The sequence below is a fragment of the Pelmatolapia mariae genome, linkage group LG7 (genome assembly GCF_036321145.2).
Source record: "Pelmatolapia mariae isolate MD_Pm_ZW linkage group LG7, Pm_UMD_F_2, whole genome shotgun sequence".
Classification (NCBI taxonomy): domain Eukaryota; kingdom Metazoa; phylum Chordata; class Actinopteri; order Cichliformes; family Cichlidae; genus Pelmatolapia; species Pelmatolapia mariae.
Window position 1 is genome coordinate 14,971,022 of NC_086233.1, and position 24,456 is coordinate 14,995,477.

Below are 24,456 nucleotides of genomic sequence, written 5' to 3' on the forward strand. Positions count from 1 at the left end.
GAGGGTGACAAAAGTGAGCAAAAAGCAATTGTTAGTTAGTAGAAGAGCTTCTAGTAATGGATTATAGTGGCAAAGAAGTAATGGGGGAAAACACCTAGACTTAAAATTTCAGGTAATTCAGCTTCAGCTTTTTTTTGAAGTAGTAAATTACCCTTTGCATGTACAAAGAAGCTATACAGGGGGGAAAAAAAGACTACCATGAACAAGACTCTAAAATAAACTGTTTTTGACTTGATTGCATTCCTATCTCTTCTCTCCTGACGAGTTTTCACCCTCACTTATAGCTCCAATTCAGTCCATTCCACAGATACACATCCTGCTGTCAGCACACATCTCCTCTGTTAATGTTCCTGAGATTTTTTTTTCTGCTTGAGAAAAAAACAAAAAACAAGTGGAACTAGACACTGAAGTAATAAAATATAACAACAACTAAGTGGTTTAAGGAATTCATTCACTGAAAAAAATAAAATAAAATAAAAAAACATTAATAGATTATCTGTTATTTATTTCACCAACTAATATCTTTGAGAAAAGCAAGCTATGCCATGCTTACAAGGTTAAAATAAATAAATAGCTTTGTATTAGAACAATAATCATTATTCACAGCCCACAAACAACAAAACTACTCAATTAGATTCTAACCTTCTGATGTGACATTGTCAAAGAACAGAGTTTCCATGCAGCTGTGACACAAAATAAGACACAGCAACAGCACAAAGAATAGTCTGGACATTTCCCTCCCAGGAGGGAGACAAGATACAAAATACACAGACATGCAGAGTCGCTCACATACTGAGGAGAGAAAGGAGCCGTCACACTGGGAAAGGTCAACCATCAGATATACACAACATGAGGACACAAGGGACACAACATCTGACAGAGAGAGATGGAAGGTGACACAGGAGGAGGAGAGAGAAATAAGGTAGAGAGAGAGAGAGAGAGAGAGAGAGAGAGAGAGAGAGAGAGAGAGAGAGAGAGAGAGAGAGAGAGAGAGAGAGAGAGAGAGAGAAACCGAGGGGATGGTCTCAGAGACGAGAGAGAAATAGAGATCAAGGGTGTGGAAGTGCAAAAGACAGCGATGGTGAGAAAGACAGACTATAAGAGATACAGGAAACAGCGAGAGCTGTTGGACCATCCTGACTGGCTATAAATATAACAAGGCAGAAAAGGTCAATAGTTGGCGCCTGGAGCAGAAATGTTCCACAAGGGAGTGAGGCTCATTTCACCATCTCATATGCTGCTCTGCTGTACTGTCAGTGTCAGACAGAAAGGAACGACTGACTCTCAACGCACATTGATGGAGGAAATGTCAGCCTGTGTGCATCTAATACACGCATGCACACGCACAAACACACACACTAACCTGCACAGTGGAGGAGATGTTGGAGAGAGAGAGGCCTTCGAGGTCGGACAGCAGACTTTGAGAGAGCACAGAAGGCTTTGGTGCGTTGGTGGGTGCAGGAGAAACTAAAGAACGCAAAGAAAACAACAACAATGTAAAGATTATTAAAGCTACTACAGCGATGTCGCACACAAAGTTACTTTTTAAAATATAATAACAATATTAATAATAATAATAATAATAATAATAATACTTTATGACAAAAGAAAGCAACTGAAGGCTGTTTAACTTTTACTGCAGTGTTATTATTAAGTCACGTCACAACATGTCAGAACAAACTGACATATAAAAATATTTCAGCATTGAACGTGAGCAGTCACATTGATATAAATGTCAACAGGGTCATTGGGATCTTGTGTCAAAAAGTAATTTAGGAAAACCTGATTCAAACCCCAAAACATGAAGATAATCTGGATGCAGAGTTAGACACACAATCTGCAGGTTACAAGCTGGTTTCAAACTAAAGGCATTCATTTTTGCATTTGAAAGGCCATTGTTGGGGTTCAACGGGATTTAACATAAACTACTCCTCACACTGTGATTCTCCTGTTCCACACAGGCTGAACGGCACTTTTTAATAACACATAAAAACTGTGGTGTTTTACTTTGCATTGATTTTGGAAGCTGGAACTGTAAACACTCTGAAAAAAATTTTCCACTGAAGAAATGAACAAGATCATCATCATCCTACAAATCCCTGTAAGCATTCGTCTTTTATGCTTCCCTTGAGTTCCACAGATACTGCATCAGTATCCACGGAGTTATGTCCAAGACAGAAGTTAATGACATTTTTGCTTTCTATATTTGATAATTTGCATCAGTCACAGATAAATGTGCAGCAAATGTGTGCACGGACTTGTGAGATGAGTTTCAGCAAAGGTTTTCTACAGGATGATTACCTACAAAGTGTAAGCCGATACATGAACAGACATCTATATGGTTAAATACAGTCCCACACCATAGAGAGTATAAAAGATGGACCACATTTTGAAACCTCAATGCTTTGTTAGCTTTTGGAGCCAGAGATGATCTCATTTGGAGGCTAAGCAATTTATCAAATAACTCCAGGAAAATTGGTTAGCAAGCTGTCTCCATAAACTGTGCAGATGCATCAGACAGATAAACATATCAGCTAATTAGTGCAAACTAATAGACCAATAAAACACTCGAATTTCATTCAACAGACCTGAAGCTAAAACTTCTTGGGCGGTCTTTACCTCACAGCAAGACACAATATTAGCAAGACAATCCATTAAGATGCTTCAAAGGTGCACCATAGAGGGCTGCAGGTCAGTGACTCAGTAAGTGAGATGATAGTGACCAGCTGCAGCTGCCTGTGTCAGGACATCTGGACATAATCCTCCAGATGGACGAGTTATACATAAATTCACCTCACTCAGAGTTGTTATGAGGTGGGAAACTATCTATACAGTTAAAAAGGCTTTTCCATGCTGCAAAGTTGGGAGTGTGTGGAGACTGAACTAAACTGCAGTTTTTGGCACTCTGGCTTCATTTTTTCAGCTGAGGTTTCCGCCTCTTGGTCCACACGTTGTAAATATTTAAACTCTACTACAAATTCTAACGTGATGTCGGGAATGCCTACACTTCAGTTCTCCAATGAACTGGACTTTATTTTTAGCCAAGCGATTAATGCAAGTCCAATATTTTCTCTACCTCTAACTGGTACAATTCAGTTCTCCTCACCAGGACTTGATCAGCTATGTCTGCTTGCTACTTTGGGCGGTGGGGAAATAGAATACACATCAGAGCTTTTTTTGTGAAGCCTGCTGCTCTTGTTAATGTGAGTTTATGCAAGCGGAAACTGTAGGAAAACTCACAGTCATCTAGATCCAGTAAAGAGACTTCCTTCTTGGAGTTCACTGCCACCTAAAAAGAAAGCACAACAACGTGATGGTTTCAATTTCAATTTCACCAACAGTATCTCTGAACACATTCATCCCACGTTCACGGGTAACATGTCTGGAATTTTCAGTGACCGGTCACACGTCATTTTGAGTCACAACTGCTACTCACCACCCTCTGCAACTGAGTCAGGCTTGTAGGGTGTTGACAATAAAACAGTGCTTAAACGTAAGAGGGCTTTTATCGCTCCTTCTCCATACCCTACTAACCAACCTGGCACCACTCACATCGCATAAAGAGCCATAAAATTCCACTCTGCATAGCCCAAGCTGAGCAGATAGGGAGGGGGGAAAAAAAACCCCAATGTGATGTGAGTGAAAACAAACCATAAAGTTAGAGGCCGTATCTTATCAGATTTTCTCTGATTGACGCTCGGTGGTGGTAATAGAGACGGAAACCTTGTTACTAAAGGGTGTTGTGACAGAGCAAGACAGACAGAGAGAGAGAGGTGTAGAAAGAAAGGTAGAGATGCATAATTCATAAGCCATGCCCAAATGACAAAGTGTATGAAATGAGAATTTCATAGCGCAGAAAAGCAAACGGAGGGCGAGAAATAATGTGATGAGCAAAACAGGTAAGAAAAAGATTGTAAGGGCTGAAAGGGGCCAAATGAAAGGCTGGAAGGGAAAAAACAAAAGGTGGTATAGTGGAGCCAAATCATATCCCAAGGTATAAATCCTGATTTAGAAGCTCTTGTGCACCTACAGAACAAAAACTCGCTGAGAGAACTGCACATTAATATTTAGAAGGCTAAGCAGAGCAGGGCCATTATCCTAATATCATACTCTATACTGATTTAGACATTATGCATTGTAAATATAGTACAATATCATACATTATAATGTGACAAAGGTGTGTTTTCCTGTATTGTTTTATACCATTATCTTATCTTTAGCACCACATAATGCATGTTTCTCCCCTTAAATTTCATTTATAATGTGTATTTTTAATAGTCTAAGAAGTTCTACAAAGACACTGATTCAAGGCCATTATTGCAAACGTGTGCAACTACAGCGACCAGTAAGTTGAAGCTCAATTCAAATGCATTCAATTTAGAGATATTGCAATGATACAGAGAGATCCCCAGTAATCTTATAATCACATAATAAAAAGCCAAGGCAAAACAGTGGTGCGTGCCAGTGGATGCAACATAATTTTTGGCATGCGCTACTGTCCAAAGGAAGATAAGCGGTGTGGGCAGAATCAGCCTCAACCTTGTACAACAAAGCAGTAGTTGAGGGTCATATGATCCAGCCTGAAATGACAGATTAATGATCTGCAAACAACCCATGACGCCACAATCTTTGGAAAAAGCAAATGCATTTAATTTTTGGTGGATCTGAACTGATGCTGTTGGCAGCCTCTGTTCTCAAAGTTAGAAACTCTCACTCGCAGTTAAATCCAAATACGCCCACTTCATCCATGCATTATATCGTCACCTTGGGCTTGGCCTTTACTTCAGTCTTCTTCTTGGGTGCGGGCGAGTCTGATTCAGAGTCCGACTCAGAGTCCGACTCTGAGTCTGAGGAGCTTTCAGAGGATGAGCTGCTAGCTTGGCCTACAGGTCCATTGCCATTTTCATCAGAGTCACTGAAGAAGAAAAAAAACAAAATGAGCTTAGTAGTCAGAGAACACACATTAAAAAAAAAAACAACAACCCAATACTCTCCATTACTTCTTAAAAGTAAAATATTAATTTATTCCATAATATAAAACAGTCTGGAAACCAACAAATAAAACAAACTTGGTGCTATTGTTTTCCTATTTTCCATCCAACTTGAAAGCTTCAGCCCCGATTAGAACAACAAAGATCAATCTGTTTTTGTTTGTGAAGTTAATTCAATGTTGCATTTACTCAAAAAGATTTTTTCCATCTTTCTCCTCTCTCTTTCACTCTTGCTGTCCCTCTTCAATTTGTCCCGATAATGAGTGTTTACTCCGCCTGCCTGGGATTTTCAGCCGTTAAATTAATGAGGGGAATTGTGACGGTAACTGGCTTTTTAACTTGGGCGATGATGAAAAGCCAGTATTAATTTGGCCTACAGATTTCATTTGCTGCGAACAGGAAAAAGTGATATAAATCACTGTGGGCCTGATTAGGCCCTGCCTGAAATGACTGGGCCATAATGAGGGCATTATGCTGTGTTTGTTGTGGAAGCACTGGGGTGAGCTGCTCTAATTACCGTGTGTATGTGTGTGTGCGCGTGTTTGTGTGTGTTTGAGCACTGGGGTGAGTTGCTCTAATTATACTCTCTAATGGAGAGAACAGGGTCAGCCGCCGGCCTGTCACACAGTGAAATCAGGTACATTCGGTGTGAGTTTGTGTGTCCATGAGCAAATGAAGTAGAGTGCATAAGAAACTAAATTTGCTAGTGTGTAAGAGAGTGTACGTGAGCATACTCAGTAGTAATGACTCAAATCTCATTCACTGGTAACACCGGGCTGTTAAATGACCAATCAAAAGTCATTATCCATTAGCCATGTAAATGTGGGTTACGCTACTGGAGGAAAATTCTCATTGATTAGCTTGTTAATGGAACTCGCGCTAACAATATTCCAGCAGTGCTGCCATCGTGTATATGTGTGTGTGAGAGAGAGAGAGAGAGAGAGAGAGAGAGAGAGAGAGAGAGAGAGAGAGAGAGAGAGAGAGAGAGAGAGAGAGAGAGAGAGAGAGAGATGGTGCATATAGAGTGTAACAGGTGTGTATGATGTTTTTTTCCTCCATGTGAATCTCCCAGAAGACTGTAACTAGAAACATGAACGATCAGGCAAAGGATTCTGACCACTGACAGGTGACGTGAGTAACACTGATCATCTCTTCATCATAGCACCTGCTAGTGGGTGGGACACATTAGGGAGAAAGTGGACATTTTGTTATCAAAGTTGATGTGTTAGAGGCAGAAAATAATTGGCAAGCATAAAGATTTCAGAGTTTGACAAGAGCCAAATTGTGATGGCTGGACGACTGGATTAGAGCTTCTCCAAAACTGCAGCTGTCGTCAGGTGTTCCTGGTCTGCAGTGGTCAGTAGCTATGAAAACTGATCCAAGCAACAGTGGTAAAAAACCCCCCCACAAAAAACAGTCATGGGTGGCCAAGGTCGCTGGCCCGTGTTGTCTGATCCAACAGACGAGGAGCTACTGCAGCTGAAACTGCTGAAAAAGTTCATGCTGGTTTTGACAGAAAGATGTCTAAAAACACCGTGCAATACAGTTGGTTGTGTATGAGGCTGCGTAGCTACAGACCATTATAATGTTTGTTTTTTTTCCTTCTAAGAGATCCACTGGATTTAGTTTTCATGCCCCTTGAATATCTTAGAAGTAGATGAGACAAAGACTCTGGCACAAAGACCATGGCTTCGAGCTGGACAACTGCTAGGCTTTACTCCGGCATCCATAAACATGCCAGTTTGAATACAGCTATACCTTTTTTTAAGTTGAGATTTTACAACATTTTCTAATTGCTACATTTTGTTTTGAATGTCCTTTTTTTCCCCAATGTGATTGAGCAAATTTTGCATCCTCTATCCACGCTATAGGTGCTAATGTAAATCATTCTGACATGGATAATGCTCTATAGTTTTACATCTTCCTGACATATCAAGTCTGAGGGGTTTAGTGGAGGAAAGCTACAACTGAGCATTAAGAACTGTAACTGTGAGTGGGCTGTGATGAATAATATAAACTGCTGAATCTTTCAACAGATGGAGTTTGCTCGGATGCAGCAGAATCGTGGGCACATTTGTTGCTGACTATGTCGCTCGGTGTTTCTGGCAAACACACACCTGCTTAATTAGCAAAGCCAGAAAGAGAAGAAGAGAAAGACGCAGGTAACATCTGGACACGCCGCCTTTGCAGGGAAGAAAAATTATGCTTTCAGACTGTGACAGACAGCAGGGATTTCAGCGTACCTGTCACCAGCAGGCTTGCTTTTCTTCTGCGGCACTTTCTTGGTCTTTTTCTTCTTTTTTTGATCCGATTCAGACTCACTGGAGCTCTTTTCAGATCCACTGGAGCTTCTTCCAGAATCACTGGAGGTCTTCTCTGAATCCTCACTGCTTTCCTCCTCGCTCTCACTGCCCGATTCTGTACAGACACATGGACAGTGTACATATTAAACCCAAAACAAATCAGACTTTATTCCTTGCTGAGATTTCCTTTCATATTACTTATGGTCTTAATTTCTTCAGCAACAGTCACTCAATGTACTGACATTCAATTAACACCTTATAGTATGTATTTATAGCTCGGGGGGGGGGGGGGGGGCACCATTTCCACCTGCATATCAAATACAAATGATTTTTGTCATTTTATTTATCAATTACCAGCCTCACTGTTTGCTGCTGACTCTGATCTGTGCTGCAGCTACTACTTATCAAAGATGGTATGAAACATGGAGACCGCTACAGTGACACCGCCTGCAGATTTCTGAAGGCCCCTCTTTAAGTTTTAGTTGGTTGTTTTGCAACTGCATGTGATGAATGAGGGATGGATCTAAAACTTCACTGGCTAACAGCTTGTCAATCATCATGACTCTGAAATTACTGTTGCTCAACACTAATATATTCCAAACCAAAAGCACAACAACATCAAATGTTGTTCAGCTCAAATTTGTAAATTCTCAAAATGATCAGATAGCCAGACCTGGATAAACATCCGAAAAATAGACCGAAGGATAAAATTAGAGACACATTTCTAAAATCAAACACTTTTGAAAACACATCAAAATGAAAAATACATTAACAAATCTGTATAGTTTAATGTCATTATGCTTAGTAAAATGTTGTGTGTTCTGTTTTGCTTGTGTCTACAACACTGCTGATCCTGCATCTCAGATTTGATTTGATAAATCGTAAAAAAAAAAATTAAAAATGGATGGATGGATCCAGAACCATACACACAGAAAGAAATGTTTTAATTCAGTGAAAATCTTGCTGTGCTTTACACCTCCAGCTTCTAAACAAGATACCAAACTTTGATATGCTTTGCCCCGTGCAGGATAGTCAGATCATGGCCTCAAATAACGTGTGTCACTAAATCAACCAGCCATGCTAATGTTGGTTATGCTAATAACCAACAACATTAACTTAGCCTCATAAAAGGAGAAAGCCCCTGAAACTTTAAATCGGACAGACAGAAACAAACCTTCGCTGCTGCTGCTGCTACTGCTGTCTTCACTTCCACTGCCGCTGCTGTCGGATCCTTCCTCCTCTTTCTCGTCTTCATCGTCTGAGTAGAACTTGTCATCAGATTTAGGCTGTTTGGTCTTCCCAACTATTGGTGCCCACTCTCTCAGCTAAATGGACACAGCCGAGGGAAGATGGACCAGTTAAACTACAAAATCCAAGCCTTGTAATTTAAGGATGAGTTAGAATCTATAAAAATCTGATTCCTAACACGTAACAGAGGCATGTTCAAATTTGCTGCTGGTCACTCCACACAGGCTTCCTAAATGTACTCAATTAAGCAAAACCAGCAGTGACTTTTTCAATTAAAGCAGTTTTTAGCAGTATGCCGTCACGACCAAATCCCCAAATATGTTTCTGCTAAAGCTCAGACTTAAGTTTGTTGACACCACTGCTTTATTGTTGCTTATTTTTTCATCAGGAGACACATTAGCAGCCACAAAGTAACGGTGATAAACCTGAGAGAAAATGCTAAAGCAATCATGTCCCTCACAAAATAAAAAACTAAACTAAACACAAGGATCTTTAATTCTATAAAGGTTGGAAATGATCATGCTTAAAATATAAGCAAATCTTTTCTACATTTTCTTTTCTATATTTTCTATATTGCTCAGTCATTGGTTGACTGATAAAATGTGAGAAAAATGAGAAAAATGCACCACTTCCTAAAGCCTCAGAGAATAAACTAAGGTGCTGCACAAAGGCCCAGTATGCAGCAAATGAGAATTACTTTGAAGTGTAATTTGAAAACAAGAATAAACATTTGCAGCTGGAAATTAGCAAAACTTGTCACCTTTAAAAACAGTCAGTTTGGAGTTCCACTCCAGTCAGCCAAGTAATAGTTGATGAGGTAAAACCAATGATCTTTTCATTTTTTCCTGACAAATTCTTCATAATGTTAACAGAGAGCTTATAACTTCTAAAATCAGGACTGCGATGTGGTGAATCCCCTTCCTCCCCAGGGCATGAGTTTCCTCACATTTGAGTCAGTTTTGAATGTCTGATTTGGCTCACGGTTTTCTTTACACATCTTGAATACAGCAAATATGATGAGGAGTGTGTAAAAGGCAAAAAAGCAACACAAAACTCCAAGTTTTTCACATCTGAACTTGTCATGTAACATATACACACACTCAGTGTGCTGTGTTTTTGCAGAAAATTTGTATTCAAAAAACCCACTGTGAAAAACACAACAACAAAAAATGACCGCATTAAACATAAGTGAGTCCAAAAAAACATTTTTAAATGCGTAAAATAGTCTCCTGAATTTCACACATCTGGTGTGTAAAGACCTTTAGGAAGGTGGATTTCTTACTGGTTCAACAATCTCCACGTTTCTCACAGACTGGTCAGGAGCAACAGCAGGCCAGTCTGGGAGCTCCTGGTACCCAGTGGCTTTAATGTTAAGACTGTGGGAGAGAGTGCCCAGCTGGTAACGGTCTCGATCTGAAAGTATCAAGAAGAAAAATTATGGGAAAAAAATAAAAAAGTTTTTAAAAAAAGCAAGTTTAATAAGTGGTGGAGAAATGGGACGGGGCAGCAATGACCTCACTGTGTTCTAAATGAAGGAAACAGCTTATAGTGGCATCTTCTCCACCAAGCACCGTCACCTCTCTGTCTATGATAACACGTGATCACACTCCCTGCTCTGCCTTCCCAAAGGGCGGCACAAGAAGACAATCAGTGCGTGTGCTCTGGGAGGTGTGATTTGCCAACCACAAAAAAGGACTACTTCTGAATATTAAGAATGACAGAGGCTGTTAACACATTCATAAACATCCAGTAAGTGCAAACTGAGCTGGAATTTTAATGTTGTAGAAGGCAGCTTTTCTCTGGTGTCAAGCGGGGGGGAGAGAAAGAAAAGACAGCTAAATGAGAAAGCCGGAAAAAAGGTTAGCACGAGCTCAATAATTTACCCATTTCATTAGTGTGAGGTAAAGGTTTCTGACCTAACTGCCCTTCAGAGAGACACACACACAGCAGAATAATAAAACCTCAGCCTGAATCAACTTTGCATACTGCAGGAAATAGAGCCACTAGGTTTGAAATAGATGAGCAGCTAATATGTATTCAGTGATGCGGGAGAGGAATGAAATTTAATCTCAAAATGGAAAAGGTATTTAAAAGTACCTTTGAAGGCAGACTCGAGCACTGGAGCCGGTTTGGGGGCCAGTAAGATGCGTCGAGCGTACTTGCTGAGCGCACCGCTCTTCTCGTTGGGCACTATCAGCTGCCGTATGAATCGTGTTCGGTCTCTGATGTCGTAGTTCTGGTCGTATTTGCCAAGGTTCAGGATGTACTGGGTCAGCAGCTTGGTCTGGGGACAAAAGTGTGGGTGTTTCAATGCTTTATGTACTTAACCAGCAGGTCCTCCCGAGATTAGAAACTTGAGGGGAGACCAACCCAAGACAGACCATTAGGTTGTGAATATTTGAAAAAGTCAACAATTCAAGTATTTAAGAGGAAGATGAAACCAGTTAAAAATAAATAAATAAAATAATTTTTAAAAAATATCATTAGAGGTGCTGTTTTGGACAGAGCTATGGAGGCATAAAGCAGACACGTTTCCATAACATCCAACTAACACTTTAGAAATCAATGAAGCCTTTCAGTGATGCCTGCAAACCTGGTGTACAACTAGCTGAACTGAGCCAGGAGCAAATGTGACGGTCGCTCATCAACAGGCATCTCCTTCTCCACAAGGCTAGGGTCCTTACTTCAAAACCCCCGTCTCGCCCAAGCACAGGGAGACAGAGCACTTGCGCCAACATAAAAGATTTAGGTAGACATAAAAACAAAATCTGCCCCTGTCGTGACAGCAGCATTATCGCCCCAATCTTTTACTGAATTGTCATTACAAGGAGCAAGAGGTGTGATAATGTGCTCGTTTGAGAAGGCAGCGTCTGGGCTCATAAAATCAGCTCAGACACCAATTTTACCTCATCTGACTCAATGGGTGTGCAGACACCAAGTGGCTCTAGAAGATGCATTACATTAAAACTGCTTCACAGCTCTGTATTTGAAATGGGTATTTAGCAATGAGTTGCAACTATTCGCACACAAAGCTCTGTAAACGGTTACACACACACACACACACACACACACACACACACACACACACACACACACACACACACACACACACACACACACACACACAGTCTTGATTTTTCTCTGCATGTCTTATTTTGCACCTGCTTAGAGTTGGTCAGGTAGAGCTTTGCAGCTAGATTGACAGTCTGCAGCTTGACGATGTCCTCCTCTGCTGTGAATGTTTTTGCCATCTTGCGCAGTACATCGGGCGCAATCTTTGGCACCTTCTCGCAGTATTCTCCTATCAGCCACAGGATGCTGGCTCGGGCCATGGGAACCTGCAGTTGAGGGTGACATATCAGAGACAAAGAGCAGCACCTGTCACAGTGTTATTTCAGACACAATGCTCCAGTGATAACTTTCACGAGCAGCACAATCATGAACCGTACAGTGACGTTATCGAAGAGCTTGGCCATGTGTTTGATGATGTCACCGTGCTGAGTGGGTTGAGTCTGAAGCAGCTTCTTGATGACCACGATGCTCTCGGCCACCACGGTCTCTGGAGAACCAAAACAAGTCTTCACAAAACTGGACAGAGCCGACATCTCTAATGACGAGCTCAAAGTGCAAATATGGACTCAGGTAACTATTCAATGGGGGCTTTTTACCGTCTCTATTAGAAAGCAGCAGCACCAGACCGTTGAGGCATGTGTCCGTCACCTCAGAGATGTTGGTGGCGCACCTGCCGATGGCCTGGATGGTAGCTGCTGCGAACGCCTTGTCCTGACTCTTCACGTAGGTCTTGGGAAAAAAAAGAAAGATCAGATGTACTCAGTGTAATACCCCAATTGGAAAGTAGGTAACACATCTTATCACACAAAGAAAACAACAAACCTGGAATTCTCTCAGAATTGTGGAGATGTTAGCTTCATTAGCTAGATTGGTCAGGATCTCCAACTGGAAAAATCATAAACAGAAAGGTGACTGCTGTTAGGTTCACGAAAAGGTCAAGGAGGCTCAAAAGCCAATATGGCAGTATTTAAATGTGTCAAGCTTGTACATAATATTATACTATTACACATAATATTAAGCTCAGTATCCTTGTTTGAGCTTATATGTACATAATGCAGAAAATAAAACAGGGGCTACCTTTAGTGTTTTGATATGCGTGGCATCTGTCGATCTCACATAGAAACTCTTAATGAAGGGCTCAAACATCCCCTGTTTGAAGAGAACTCGTGTTACTACACAGGCTGCATCAACCCAACACACTCTCATCCCTCTGCTATCCATGAGCACTCACCTTTCTCTGTATAGACATCGTGGCGATGTTCTGAAGCACAATGTACTGCACTTCTCTGCACACAACAGCAAGAAGACAGCACATTCAGACATGGACATAGACACTAGCAGCAAATATGCAAATGCTGTATAAATATACACACATATATATGTATTTTTTTTTTTTTTTTTACCTGTGGCTTCTCAGGAGTCGAACCAGTGACTTGGTGACAATACTGACTTCATGTTTAGGAGCCAGATGCCAGTAAAGCTGAGCAACAGCCATCACTACCTAAACATATCAACCCAATAAGATAATAAGTAGATTATCTTACAGCATCTTATTAAAACAAACTTGTTACTTTCTGTCTGCTCACACTAAAATCATCTTCCTTCACATGCATTTGCTCAGGCTCTACACCGGCACTCTCAAAGAGACTCTAAAAGTCATTTTTCAGCAGCGCTTTAAATAGCAGGAGGACGTGTGTCCGTCGTTGCAGGCACAATGAGAGGCTTCGGGCCTCTATGAAGATTGAGGATGTCACCGTGTTGTCGTGAGTAAAGACATAGCATGTCACATTTTAATCAACACTTTCATTTGGGAGCATTTTTCCTTCCCGCTGCTACATAGCGACAGAGACCTTGAGGCTCCTAGATGATGGAGACCCGCACTCACTCTGGTTTTTATCGCTTTTATTCAGGCTTGTGTGGCGCACTAAGACAGGTATTCTCGTGTCTTTGTGTGTGTGGCGTGTCCTTTGTATGTAGTACTTTGAGTGAATGTGTTATTGCACATAAATGTGTCCTTCCAGGGTTACAACAGCATTAGCTGATGTGTTCAGTAGGCAACAGACACAAAGAGACGCTGCGTTTCCTACTATTTCCATCAACTTTAGGTGTGTGTTTATTCAACTAAAAACAGTCTTATTAGTCTATGCATGTTTGCATACCATTAAAAAAGTGCCGTAATAATGTGTGAATGTAGCCTGTAACTGGTTTATGAGGGGACTGCTTCTACAGAAGGTGTTACAGTTTGTTAACCTGACATCTGAATCACACAGGTCTAGAGGTCTGTCTGTGACCCCTCCCAGGCAAACTCTGGTCTCTCACTTCCCAACTGATCAGGGATGATTGTTGCTGAATGTTGTCCACTGTCTCCAGATGAAAAACACCGCATGATCATTTTGGCTGCTAGAAGGCTGCTGCAGTTACCTATAATTCCTTCACACTGCAAACACTCGCTATATTCTCTCCAAGCTATACTGAAACTTGAAACGAAGAATGTTCTCCTTCAAAGTAAAAGTAAAGGTTCAAACTTTGACTTGACTTTGCCTGTTTCTGTCTGCATCACACTTTAAAGTTTCACTGCGTGGCGATTAGCTATAAGTTTTTGAAGACAAATCAGCATTTTCCATGCAAACTACGGTCAAAACGCCTTCAGGAGATTGTTATTGCAATTTGATGCTGTACAAATAAAACTAAAATATGTGCTGTGGCAATATGGTAACAACTATAGCAATCACAAAGAGGTTTTTGGTCCAGTACTGTATACCTCTTTGCCACCAATTTCATGCTTCCAGCAACCTTCAGCATCCACCTGTCAAATGGTTGCAGAATATACCCTTTTCCCCAATGACCAGCTGTTACCGACTGTTCTCCAGGCCTGCATGAATAAAACTTTGCAACTCATTTCATAGAGACTTGGCATATAACTATAGACCAGTGACACTGTTTTAAAAAAAACTAAAACAGTAAATTTGCCTCCTATCTTTCTGCAGATACCGCCCGACTGCACCAGTCTGTATGTCTGCATCTCTCACTGATGCTAATCAATCAGCGATACAGATTCTTATTGATGGAGCATGAGTTACCATGGCAATGTGAATCACCTTAGTAACCATGAAAACCCAGGGTTAAACCTGAACTTGTGTCTACATGTCAGCGTTTGAGTGACTCACAGCGGTGTTCCTGCTCTGCAGTAGAGGTTTGGTGTTCCTGAGCAGCAGCCTGTGATCTGGATCCATGACGTAAGGCTTTGCTTCCGTCTGGTCTTTTTTCTCCTCAGAGTCAGAGTCATAGAAGGCTTTATTCTCATCAAACTCAGCACCCTGAAACACAAGCATAGTACATCAAACTAATGCACAAAACTATTTTAATAAAAATAACCCTCTAACAAAATTAAAATTAATGATTTTTATTGGATTCTTGTGAACTAAAAATGCCCAGTCCTCAAGCTGAAGGAACACTGCCTTTTAAGTCTTGTTGGAGTGCTAAGTTGTCAGCTAAGGGTGTCAGGCTTGGTTGGTGAGATGCATCTATAAACTGTACATGTCCTCAGATATGTCCAATTAATTCATAAGTATCATATAATTAAAATGTAGACTGTCATAAAAAAAATGAAGCACAAACATGTGGACTGTACTATTTGTCAGATAACTCCATTAAACCGTGTGTTTTAATGCTCTAAATTTATGCTTTTTAACCTGGATGTTTATAGAGACTGACTCTCTTTTGGAGCTGGTGTTAAGTGGCTATTCCAGGAACTGCCATTTTTGGCACGGACCACTTTGACAGATGTGCTGACACAGGCAGCTGTGGCCAACTGTCTGCTAGGCCTCACTTCCTCTAATTTAAGTCACTGAACTGGTGATCTCGAGTGCATTTAAGCTCATGGTTCACTTTGGAGAATGTTTAAAAGGCAATAGCTATCAAGTAATGTGGTTTGGTGTGAAGTACAAGGAGAGTTATTAGTCTGTTTGATAGCACTAAATAGCCTGTGCCCATGTGATGCACCCATGCAGTTTATAGATGCAGTGTGCTAACCAAGCTTCTTAGCATAATCCAACCCTGTTGTCTTAATATGGTAACTTCTGTCTCCAAAAACATAACAGCAGTCAACTGTTTCACAAATGTGCAGTCCAAAAAAAATCAACAGATGGCATCACACTGGCTTTGCACATCTTTTACATACAGTCTATGTAACTGATACTTTACAAATGTGAAACACTATTGGTTTTAGGTCCATGAAACCCTTACCTCCGTCCAGGGACTGGTGAACTGTGTCCTGGCATAGCGGGTCAGCATAGAGATGATGACCACCTGGCCCCACTCCTCCACATCCACCAGCAGATTACACAGTTTTCTGTAGTTCTTGTGGATCAGATCGATGCGATCTGGGCACACCTCCTCAAAGGCCATGACCACACTCCCAGCCACCAGCTATAGAAAGGATCAAAATTAAAACAAAGAACAGAGAGAAGCAAACTCATGAGGAAAATGTTTTTTTTTCCCATTTATTTCACTCCACTGTTAACATGTGAGTTAATGAGGGTTGTATAGATTTGTTAAGCAAATTGTTTTGTTAAGCAAATTGGCCAAGCTGCAATATACACAAACTCTTGAGAAATAAAACACTGGTTAACAGACGTGACCCTGGTTGCAAAGTATTATAATTGCACTTTCAAAAAAGCAATGGCAATTTACAGCTTTGATTAAAATACACAGTTCATCCTGTAAGCAGTTAGTTGATAATTGAAAGTAAATTGTTTGCACTTAAAAACATAAGTTTTCTACTGCTTTGTTTTTGAGAGAAGCCCATCAGTAAGAGTGTTTTTCTCAAGCATAAGTGTTCAGTTCATGTGGAAACCAAGCCAAGGAGGAAGCAGCAGCTGAGAGATCCAATAATCAACTATGCTTTATTGGTAAAGGGAAAAAACCCATTTGACTGTTGCTCACCCCCCATTCCCACCCACACCATCACCCAACTGCCTGCTGCCTCGCTGACTGACTGCAAGGCTGAGTGAGTGACATGGCAGTGTATTAATATGCAAACAGCATTATCGCAGGCAGGTGAAGATGAAGAGAAAGGGAGCAGAATTCAGTCTTCCCAATTAAAGCCTTCTGGCCCCTGGTGGCCCTGTGGGAACCCAGAGCATTTACCCATCAGCACTGTCATGAGCCTGCATTGATTGTGTGAGTGTGAGAGATGTGCATGTGCATAGCTGCCGTCTGTAGATTCCCAGAGAAATCACACACTTATAAGGGCGGATGAATTACTACATGATCAAACAAGTATGTTTTACTATACTGCAGTGCTGTATATATAGTTATATTTCATGACATGCACAGGAATTTCACATATATTCAAGGAATGACATGGCGCTCCGGACAGTGATTAATGTACTAAGGCCAATAGTAACACACACAGACACATGCATAATTCTAACTTTCATTTTTCCTGTCTTGATTATTCCATCTCATTTTTCAGTCCTTCTTTGCATGTCTTCAAATAACCCAGAATGCAGCAGTTAGGCTGCCAACAAAAAAACAACAGATACTCCTGTCACCCCTATTACTGCTTCACTTGCTTCAGTGAAATTCAGAATTTTAAAATGTTATTACTTACATACAGTGTATCCGGAAAGTATTCGCAGCACTGTGTAGAATTTTAAAGTGAAAAATGAATTTAATCCATTTTGGAAAAAAGGCTGAAACATGATCAAATGTGGAATAAGTGACGCACTTCTAATACTTTGCGGATACACTGTACAAAGTCCTATAATGCCAAGCTCCTGTATATATAGCAAAACTGCTGACAACTCTTTCCAGTAGTCAGCCTGTTCAATCATCAGGTCCACACTCTGTTTTAAATACAGAGGCAACCACACCTTTGAGGTTGTACCGCTTAAACTTTCTGCCGTCATCAGCCCACTGGGTTAACTGAAATACCCTAGGTTACACTGCTGGTATGTTAGCAGACAGGAGAGTAGCTGCTCTTGATTAACAGAGACCAGTTAGATCAGCATGAAACATTTTCATAACCAATTAACCAATTAAATCCAGTAGCCCGAAACTACTACTAATTCAGAGTTCGATACAGCCCCTCAGTTTATCCTCTGTCTGAAACAAGCTGTTTTAGCTCCTCCCCTTTTAAGGCAACCCTACCCCTAAAACCGCTTACCTGTGACTGGCAGCTCTTCGCAAGTTGATCTGGTCTTCAACAACTGCTGAAAACTAATTATTATACTTTAGCTTTTACCTAATGTTTCACCGATCATTTTTAATTGTAGTTCACACAAAAAATCTGTTTGAAAGTATAACCCTAACGCGTGTTTCACTATATCCTATCATTATCATCATCATCATGATGAGTCTAAATGGAACTTTAAGTAAAAATAATTAGTTAAAGCCACAAAAATTAAATCATCACACCTCTATCCAATCATTTCAGAATTTAAAAAGAATTTAAAGCACTTGTACAACCACTGTAATATATAGAAAGACTTTCCAATGAAAACTATTCATAGAGTCTGACCGGTAGCATAAATCTTTCCAGCAACCTTCATTTAAGCATCAGTGTCAATAACATTTTACAGCAGACTAACTTAGTCAAAGCATTTAGTAAAACATGGATTTTTAAGTATGTCTGTGTGTATTTTTGTCTTCTTCTGACCCTCTCCTGTCTCTGAGGCTATTAAAAGCAACACTCCTTAGCACGTGCATCCTGCAGCAAGGCTTTGTGCATTCTCTACCAACTTCCCCCATTAGACACAGCTCCAAGGTAAACTACATGCACCATCAACAAAACTGACACCCCAATCTATGGAGTTCATACACCTCCTCCCCCTCCCCTACCTCGGCCACATTATCTACCCTGCATGACAAGCCGGTAATGGAAAAATCACACTAAGCAAATGGTTCTTCTAATAACAATAAATTTCCTATAAAATTATGAAGGGCTCAAACCGTTTCCTTGCATCTATTTTGCTATGAATTCTAATTAGGGTGCCAGGAAGGCAGAGTGCTGGGTCATCACGTCAGAGACAACGCGCGCCTTTTTGATTGATGGCCCGGTGTGGGGTCGGCCTATCCTCCCTCTGCTTGCTCTCTTCTTTCTCCCTCCCTCCCTCTCTCCTTTTTCTCTTAAATTAATGGGCATCTCACCTAGCCCCTAATCATAGTACCCCCACTGCCACTCCCCCCAACTGCTCCTCCTTTCTCTTCTCATTTCAATTTTGCAGAAGGTGCATGGGGGAGAGGACGGGAGAGATCGATCATTTATCTTGTAATGGCTGGATAATAGATCCATCACGGTAAAACAGCTGCACAAACTCCTGTGTTGTCTCTGTCATCAGGCCTTCCCATTTTCTCTTTAAACCATCCTGCCTATAAGCAGCCCCCCCACCCACCACTACATGTGTCACAGCCATTTAACCAAAGAGGCACATCTGTAAAGGTAAATGTCAGCAGGCCTGGACAACGCCATAGCCTGAACGATAACCAAATGCTTCCATCTCCCACTAACACCATTGTGATACCAGTTCAACAGCTTTAAGTCACACAGCTAACTTAGTAGTGACACATAAAGAAAAACTGTGCACCAAATTGAAATCTGACTGAAAAGCTGCCAGAAAAACGTAAGGTTCCAATAGAGTTGTTGTTAAAAACTGAAATTTTGATAGCTTTATAAATACAAAATATGTTTTTCGTTATGTAAAACCAGATCCGTAGCCCTGCTGTACATGCTGACTCCTCTACATTAAACATTAGCACACCTAAATGTCTAGGCATGAATGCATATGGATACCCTTTATAGTCAAGTCTCATCAAATTATTTATAAGCACATCTAATAACAACTGGCATTGATCAAAGTGCTATACAGCGTTAAAAAACATCCACAATAACTCCCATCAAAACTCGATCTGATTTACAGGCAAAGGAATTAAAATGAGTTTTCAACCTGGTCTTTAAAAAACAGTCTTTGTTGGTGAATGGGGTTTACCAGGGGTTAGGAACAGCTATTGGAAAAGCTCAGTCTCCTCTATGTTTCACGCTGGACAAAAAGACAAATAACCCAAGGACATCTCCTTAGCAAACTTCCATGATCTCGTGGGAACGTGCGAAATTAAAAGAGGTAATAGTGACCTTTCCAGTCACCTTGTGACAAACACAGTTTGGGGAATTGGGCTCTTTTCTAAACTGCAATTTTTAACTTAACTATGACATTTTTTCATAGCAGGAGAAGGTGGATTTTTGACAAATTCATGTGATATTCAACCAATGTTCATATATCCAAGCCAGAATTAGTTATGACTAGTCATAAGCAATGACATTCCAGAAAATGCTGATATTTTTATATAAAAAAAAAGAGATACAAAATGCAAAAATTACATAAAAAGGATGGCGATCGGGCCTGTGTTATTTTTACGAATTAGATATGTAATCTTTCAGTCATTTACAACTGCTCCAAATGCCTCGTCTTCTTCACCACATTTTCTCCAATACTATAAGCAACATTATCGAGAGGCTAGCCTGGAAAATTAGCATTTCACGTCTGCAAACATCAACAGATGTGATTTTGATGAAGAAAATCAAACCAGCAAAAGCTGAGATATACCAACTCAGTCTCTAGTAGAGAAGCAAAATAGTCCAGATTTCTAATGCTGAGAGCTAATGCTGTCTGTAATTTGAAATTTGAACATATCGAGTTAATTTTTGGCAAGAATTATATGAAAATAGTGTTCACCTGTTAACATACCTGTTAAAACTGTTACCTTTTATTTAAACTGCAGTCTTGTTTTCATTTTTAGATTTCAGCAGGGATGAAGATCATAGATTGGAACATTTGTTTGCTTGGACCATACGTATTTTGTGAGATATTCACCTTCGCAAACTTAAGGCAGTCATAATGTGAGATATTTTCTTAATATGAGACAAGGATTAAAAAATACTTTGCCACCCCAAAGTAAGTACGACCGCTGAGTTCATAATAGAACCTACATAATAAATATTCACAATCACGATCATATATAACAACTGATGTCATCATCAGGGTTTTTATTTCACACTTAACAAGGATCCTAGAAAGTTACTGAAGGCAGCACAAAACAGCTATCCAGCTAGTACACTAACACTTGAATGTAGTAGCAGGAGTAATCCTTTCCATTACATATAATATAACAAGAACCTCTGATGGCACCGACTCAGCTCTGGGACATTATTGTGGGACTTGTAAATTCTACATGGCATCGTCGAATGCATCGCCTCACTTGAAAGCTATTCAGTATCCACTGCATTTAGGTTTTTCACCATTCATCACCGACTGATGTGCTTGTGCGTCTGTGTGATGATAGTGCCCTCTCTCTCTGTCCCCTGCCTCACAATGTGGGCTCCAACAGGGAGAAGTCATCTGTCTTCGTTAGCGTCTGGGGCTAAATATGCTATGCATCTGGTACTGGGCTTTCCACTCCCCCCCCCCCCCCCCCCCCATTCCTGTTTGGCCTAAGCCGCTTTGCTTTGTTTATATAATGGTAGGCATACTCTATGAATACATAATTATAACAAACTGTGCATGATTTGCACATGCAAACACAACGCACTGCATCCTCCAGCCAGTGTCTACATATTTGAAATTGGCATTTCAGCACCCTTAGTATTCACTGTGACCTCGTCAAATTAATGCGCTGCCTGCTGACTTCTAATGCGCCTTCTGCATTGTGTCTGTGATTGGCCAAAATGCAGAATTTGAGAATCCAACTCATTTACGGTCCATTTTGGGAGAAAATTTGAAAAAAAGAAGAAGCTGGCCTTTGAGAAAATTAAGCTGACACTAGCATCAGTGCGAAAATTCCTTCCAAATGGACACTTAACAAGGAGCATCTGAAGATGTGTGGGTTTAAGTGGGTGTTAACAAACCGTGGCATTGCCGAATGAGCTGTGGGATGGAGAGCTAAGAGAAGAATCACTTGACTGGGGCGCCCTCCAGTGGTCTTCGTTCTCAAACATGGGAGGTGTACTGTGAACCACTACGGTACTCTGTGTCTGCTTACCGTGCTTTTGTCTTTCAATAGTTTCTCGATCACTTCGATCAGCTGCTCCTTCTGATCTGGGTCCAGGCTGAGGACAAAAGACAAAGAGGTTGGAAACTAATTGTCAACTACAGAATGGCAATTATTCACATACAGACTAACAAATTAAATCATGTCCCTGCTGTGCGTTCAGAATACAAAGATGTCTGTGCGTGTTTAACCAAAGCCACTCCCTGCATCAATCCGTCACTGCTTCACTTTAGACTACTGTAAAACATCATCATTGCACATATTTTTAACCTGTAAAACACCCTAGGTTACACTGCTGGTATGTTAGCAGACAGGAGAGTAGCTGCTCTTGATTAACAGAGACCAGTTAGATCAGCACGAAACATTTTCATAACCAATTAAATTCAGTAGCCCGAAACTACTACTAATCCAGAGCTCGATACAGCCCCTCAGTTTATCCTCTGTCTGAAACAAGCTGTTTTAGCTCCTCCCCTTTTAAGGCAACCCTACCTCCTAAAACCGCTTACCTGTGATTGGCAGCTCTTCACAAGTTGCTGTGCTCACACAAACAGGTTGCATGCCGTGTTTAATATGAGTAGTAGTATGTAACCCTATATTCAGTTTTCATTCATTTTATTAAAAAAAATCAATTAAAATACAAATTCCAAATTGATAACATAAGATAGTTCTTTGTGAAACAGGCTTCCCCAAAGCTTATAAGTTGCATAAGATCAGGTAACAAACAGCAAATATATATACACAATTACAAATGTACATTATCATACCAAAAAGAATCACTAAATATCCAAAGATTGCCGTAGGAATCATAAAATAAAAACATTTTTAAAAATCCAATACATCTAGACAGTGGCATATGAAAACGATAGGATAAGCCTCATGTAGAGCAAAGTTTTGACAGATCCATCCCATACAGGCTTCAAAATCAAGTAGCAACGATTATTTTAGAGGTGTTTTTTGTTTGAAGACAGGCATTTTAAAAATGTGTTGAAGCTTATTCCAAATGTATGGACTTCTACAGCTCACAGTAAACTTATTACCCCAAACTTATCACTTTGTAAGGGCGGTTTCTGTCTTCTATGTGTACACTGGAATAAACTCACAAAGCCTTTTGCCAAGTCTCTACAATATAGAACAGAACATAAGGAAAAGCATAAGAGGTCTACGGTATATAGAGCATGAAGGAATTTCAAGAATCTGATAGAAGCAGTGCAGATAAATAGCAAAACTGTGCCAGGTTTTCTAAAGAACCATCACTGATCATCAAACATGCACCTAATACTAAGATAAGAGAGCGATAAAAGCGGGGCAAAGCCCCTTATGCCAACATTGCCCAACCTTCACTGCATTAACTGCTTAGTTCACTGTTGAGGCATTAAGACGAGCCAGTAAAACTTACAAGTGCAGCGGCTTTATCCATTGATGTCTTTACCTGTACAGCTTTTGGATCGCATGTGCTGAAGTCTTCCTCACATATGGGGACAGGTCAGCTGCAGCCTCCTTGATGGCCAGCATCATAATGGGGACAATAATGGGGACACGGATACTGGACAAAACCCTCAGAGCACTAGCCCGGATGAACTGGTTTGGGTCCTGGCACAGAAACAAATTGTCAGCGAGACAGTGTGCTACAACAAAAACAGTGCCTCCCAGCACCAAGAGAAAAGCAGGGAGAAGTGAGACATTTATCATCCTCTGATCATCAACACATTCATCTATCCGCATCCAGAGAGACTGAATGTTACCTTAAGGGCCCGCTGGAATGTGCTAATAGACAGCAATGCCAAGTCCTGCTGCTCCTCTGCATACCTCACCAGGTACACGTACACAAGCTTCTTGAGCTGCGAAGAACAATGACATCAAAAACAGCAATAAAACGAAACAGCTATAAAAGAAAAACCACTGCAGCAGACATGAAACTAATCGAGCAAACCAGCTGTGTTGGAAAATTTAAGCAGATTTGTGTGAGGACACGCTGTTTTGTTTTTTTACAGACAAGAAGAGTACAAAATATAACAATACAAAAGTCGGCTTCCTTTACGTTGATTTTTCTAAGGGAAAAATTTGAGTTTATTATTTTAAGAGACTGGGGGTTGGCGGTTGGGGGCGGGTCGATGGAGGTGGAAAGCTTTCCTGTTTTAATTTCAAAACCTGCACTCTCAATAGAGAACGGTTTCAGACAGAGGAGCTGTATTATGTGTCTATATTTCCCTTCCGAGTCTTGTGCTTTGGCTCCCTCACCTATTCTTTGCTCACCGGAAACCCTGAGATAATATTTGTCCTGGATTCTGACAAGTTTAACTAGAGGTCAAAGGTGGTTTGCCTGCTGATTCACATTAGCTATTCCGAGAGAGGAGAATAGACGGAGCTAATTTTCTTCCTATGAGCCTGTTGGGTTGGAGACCATGAAACTGGGAGGAAAGGGTTATGAAAAATGATTTACCTAAGGAACTATTTTTAATTTATAACCTGATTTAAGCTGGAGGTCAGAACTAAGGTTACATTTTAGGTACAAATCACCAAGCGCTTTAGCTAGTAATCAGCACCATGCTTTCTAATGCAACGAGTATTGACCTGTGGTATCACAGCACAGTTCTCAATCATCATTGAGGCCATTACTGCTGGAAGTAATGGCATTACTCACTATAAAAAAAGGAGACAAAACCCATCTGCCCTCAAGGATCGGGTTTGTGTGACCACAGAGCATGCAACGGACTTCGTTTTGAACTGCTAAATAGGCAATTACGTGCAGTACAGGTGAAACTTGCTCCATCTGGTGTTATTTTATTTTTTCCCTG

At 40.7% G+C, this 24,456-nt stretch overlaps 1 protein-coding gene across 3 annotated transcripts in view; it reads right to left on the reverse strand.

Moving 5' to 3' along the window:
- ap3b1a (adaptor related protein complex 3 subunit beta 1a) overlaps positions 1-24,456 on the reverse strand; it is a 57,595-nt gene that overhangs the window by 23,341 nt on the left and 9,798 nt on the right. For all 3 annotated transcript variants that reach the window (XM_063478056.1, XM_063478055.1, XM_063478058.1), the window contains exons 4-22: positions 23,404-23,499; positions 23,091-23,251; positions 21,653-21,719; positions 15,860-16,042; positions 14,782-14,931; positions 13,018-13,115; positions 12,846-12,900; positions 12,692-12,763; positions 12,437-12,499; positions 12,211-12,343; positions 11,992-12,101; positions 11,704-11,880; positions 10,640-10,826; positions 9,825-9,955; positions 8,469-8,619; positions 7,235-7,409; positions 4,765-4,915; positions 3,241-3,289; positions 1,364-1,467 (exon numbers count right to left, since the gene is read on the reverse strand). In XM_063478056.1, coding sequence (XP_063334126.1) covers positions 1,364-1,467; positions 3,241-3,289; positions 4,765-4,915; positions 7,235-7,409; positions 8,469-8,619; positions 9,825-9,955; positions 10,640-10,826; positions 11,704-11,880; positions 11,992-12,101; positions 12,211-12,343; positions 12,437-12,499; positions 12,692-12,763; positions 12,846-12,900; positions 13,018-13,115; positions 14,782-14,931; positions 15,860-16,042; positions 21,653-21,719; positions 23,091-23,251; positions 23,404-23,499 — 2,313 coding nt within the window. The remainder of the gene's footprint in view (positions 1-1,363; positions 1,468-3,240; positions 3,290-4,764; positions 4,916-7,234; positions 7,410-8,468; positions 8,620-9,824; positions 9,956-10,639; positions 10,827-11,703; positions 11,881-11,991; positions 12,102-12,210; positions 12,344-12,436; positions 12,500-12,691; positions 12,764-12,845; positions 12,901-13,017; positions 13,116-14,781; positions 14,932-15,859; positions 16,043-21,652; positions 21,720-23,090; positions 23,252-23,403; positions 23,500-24,456) is intronic.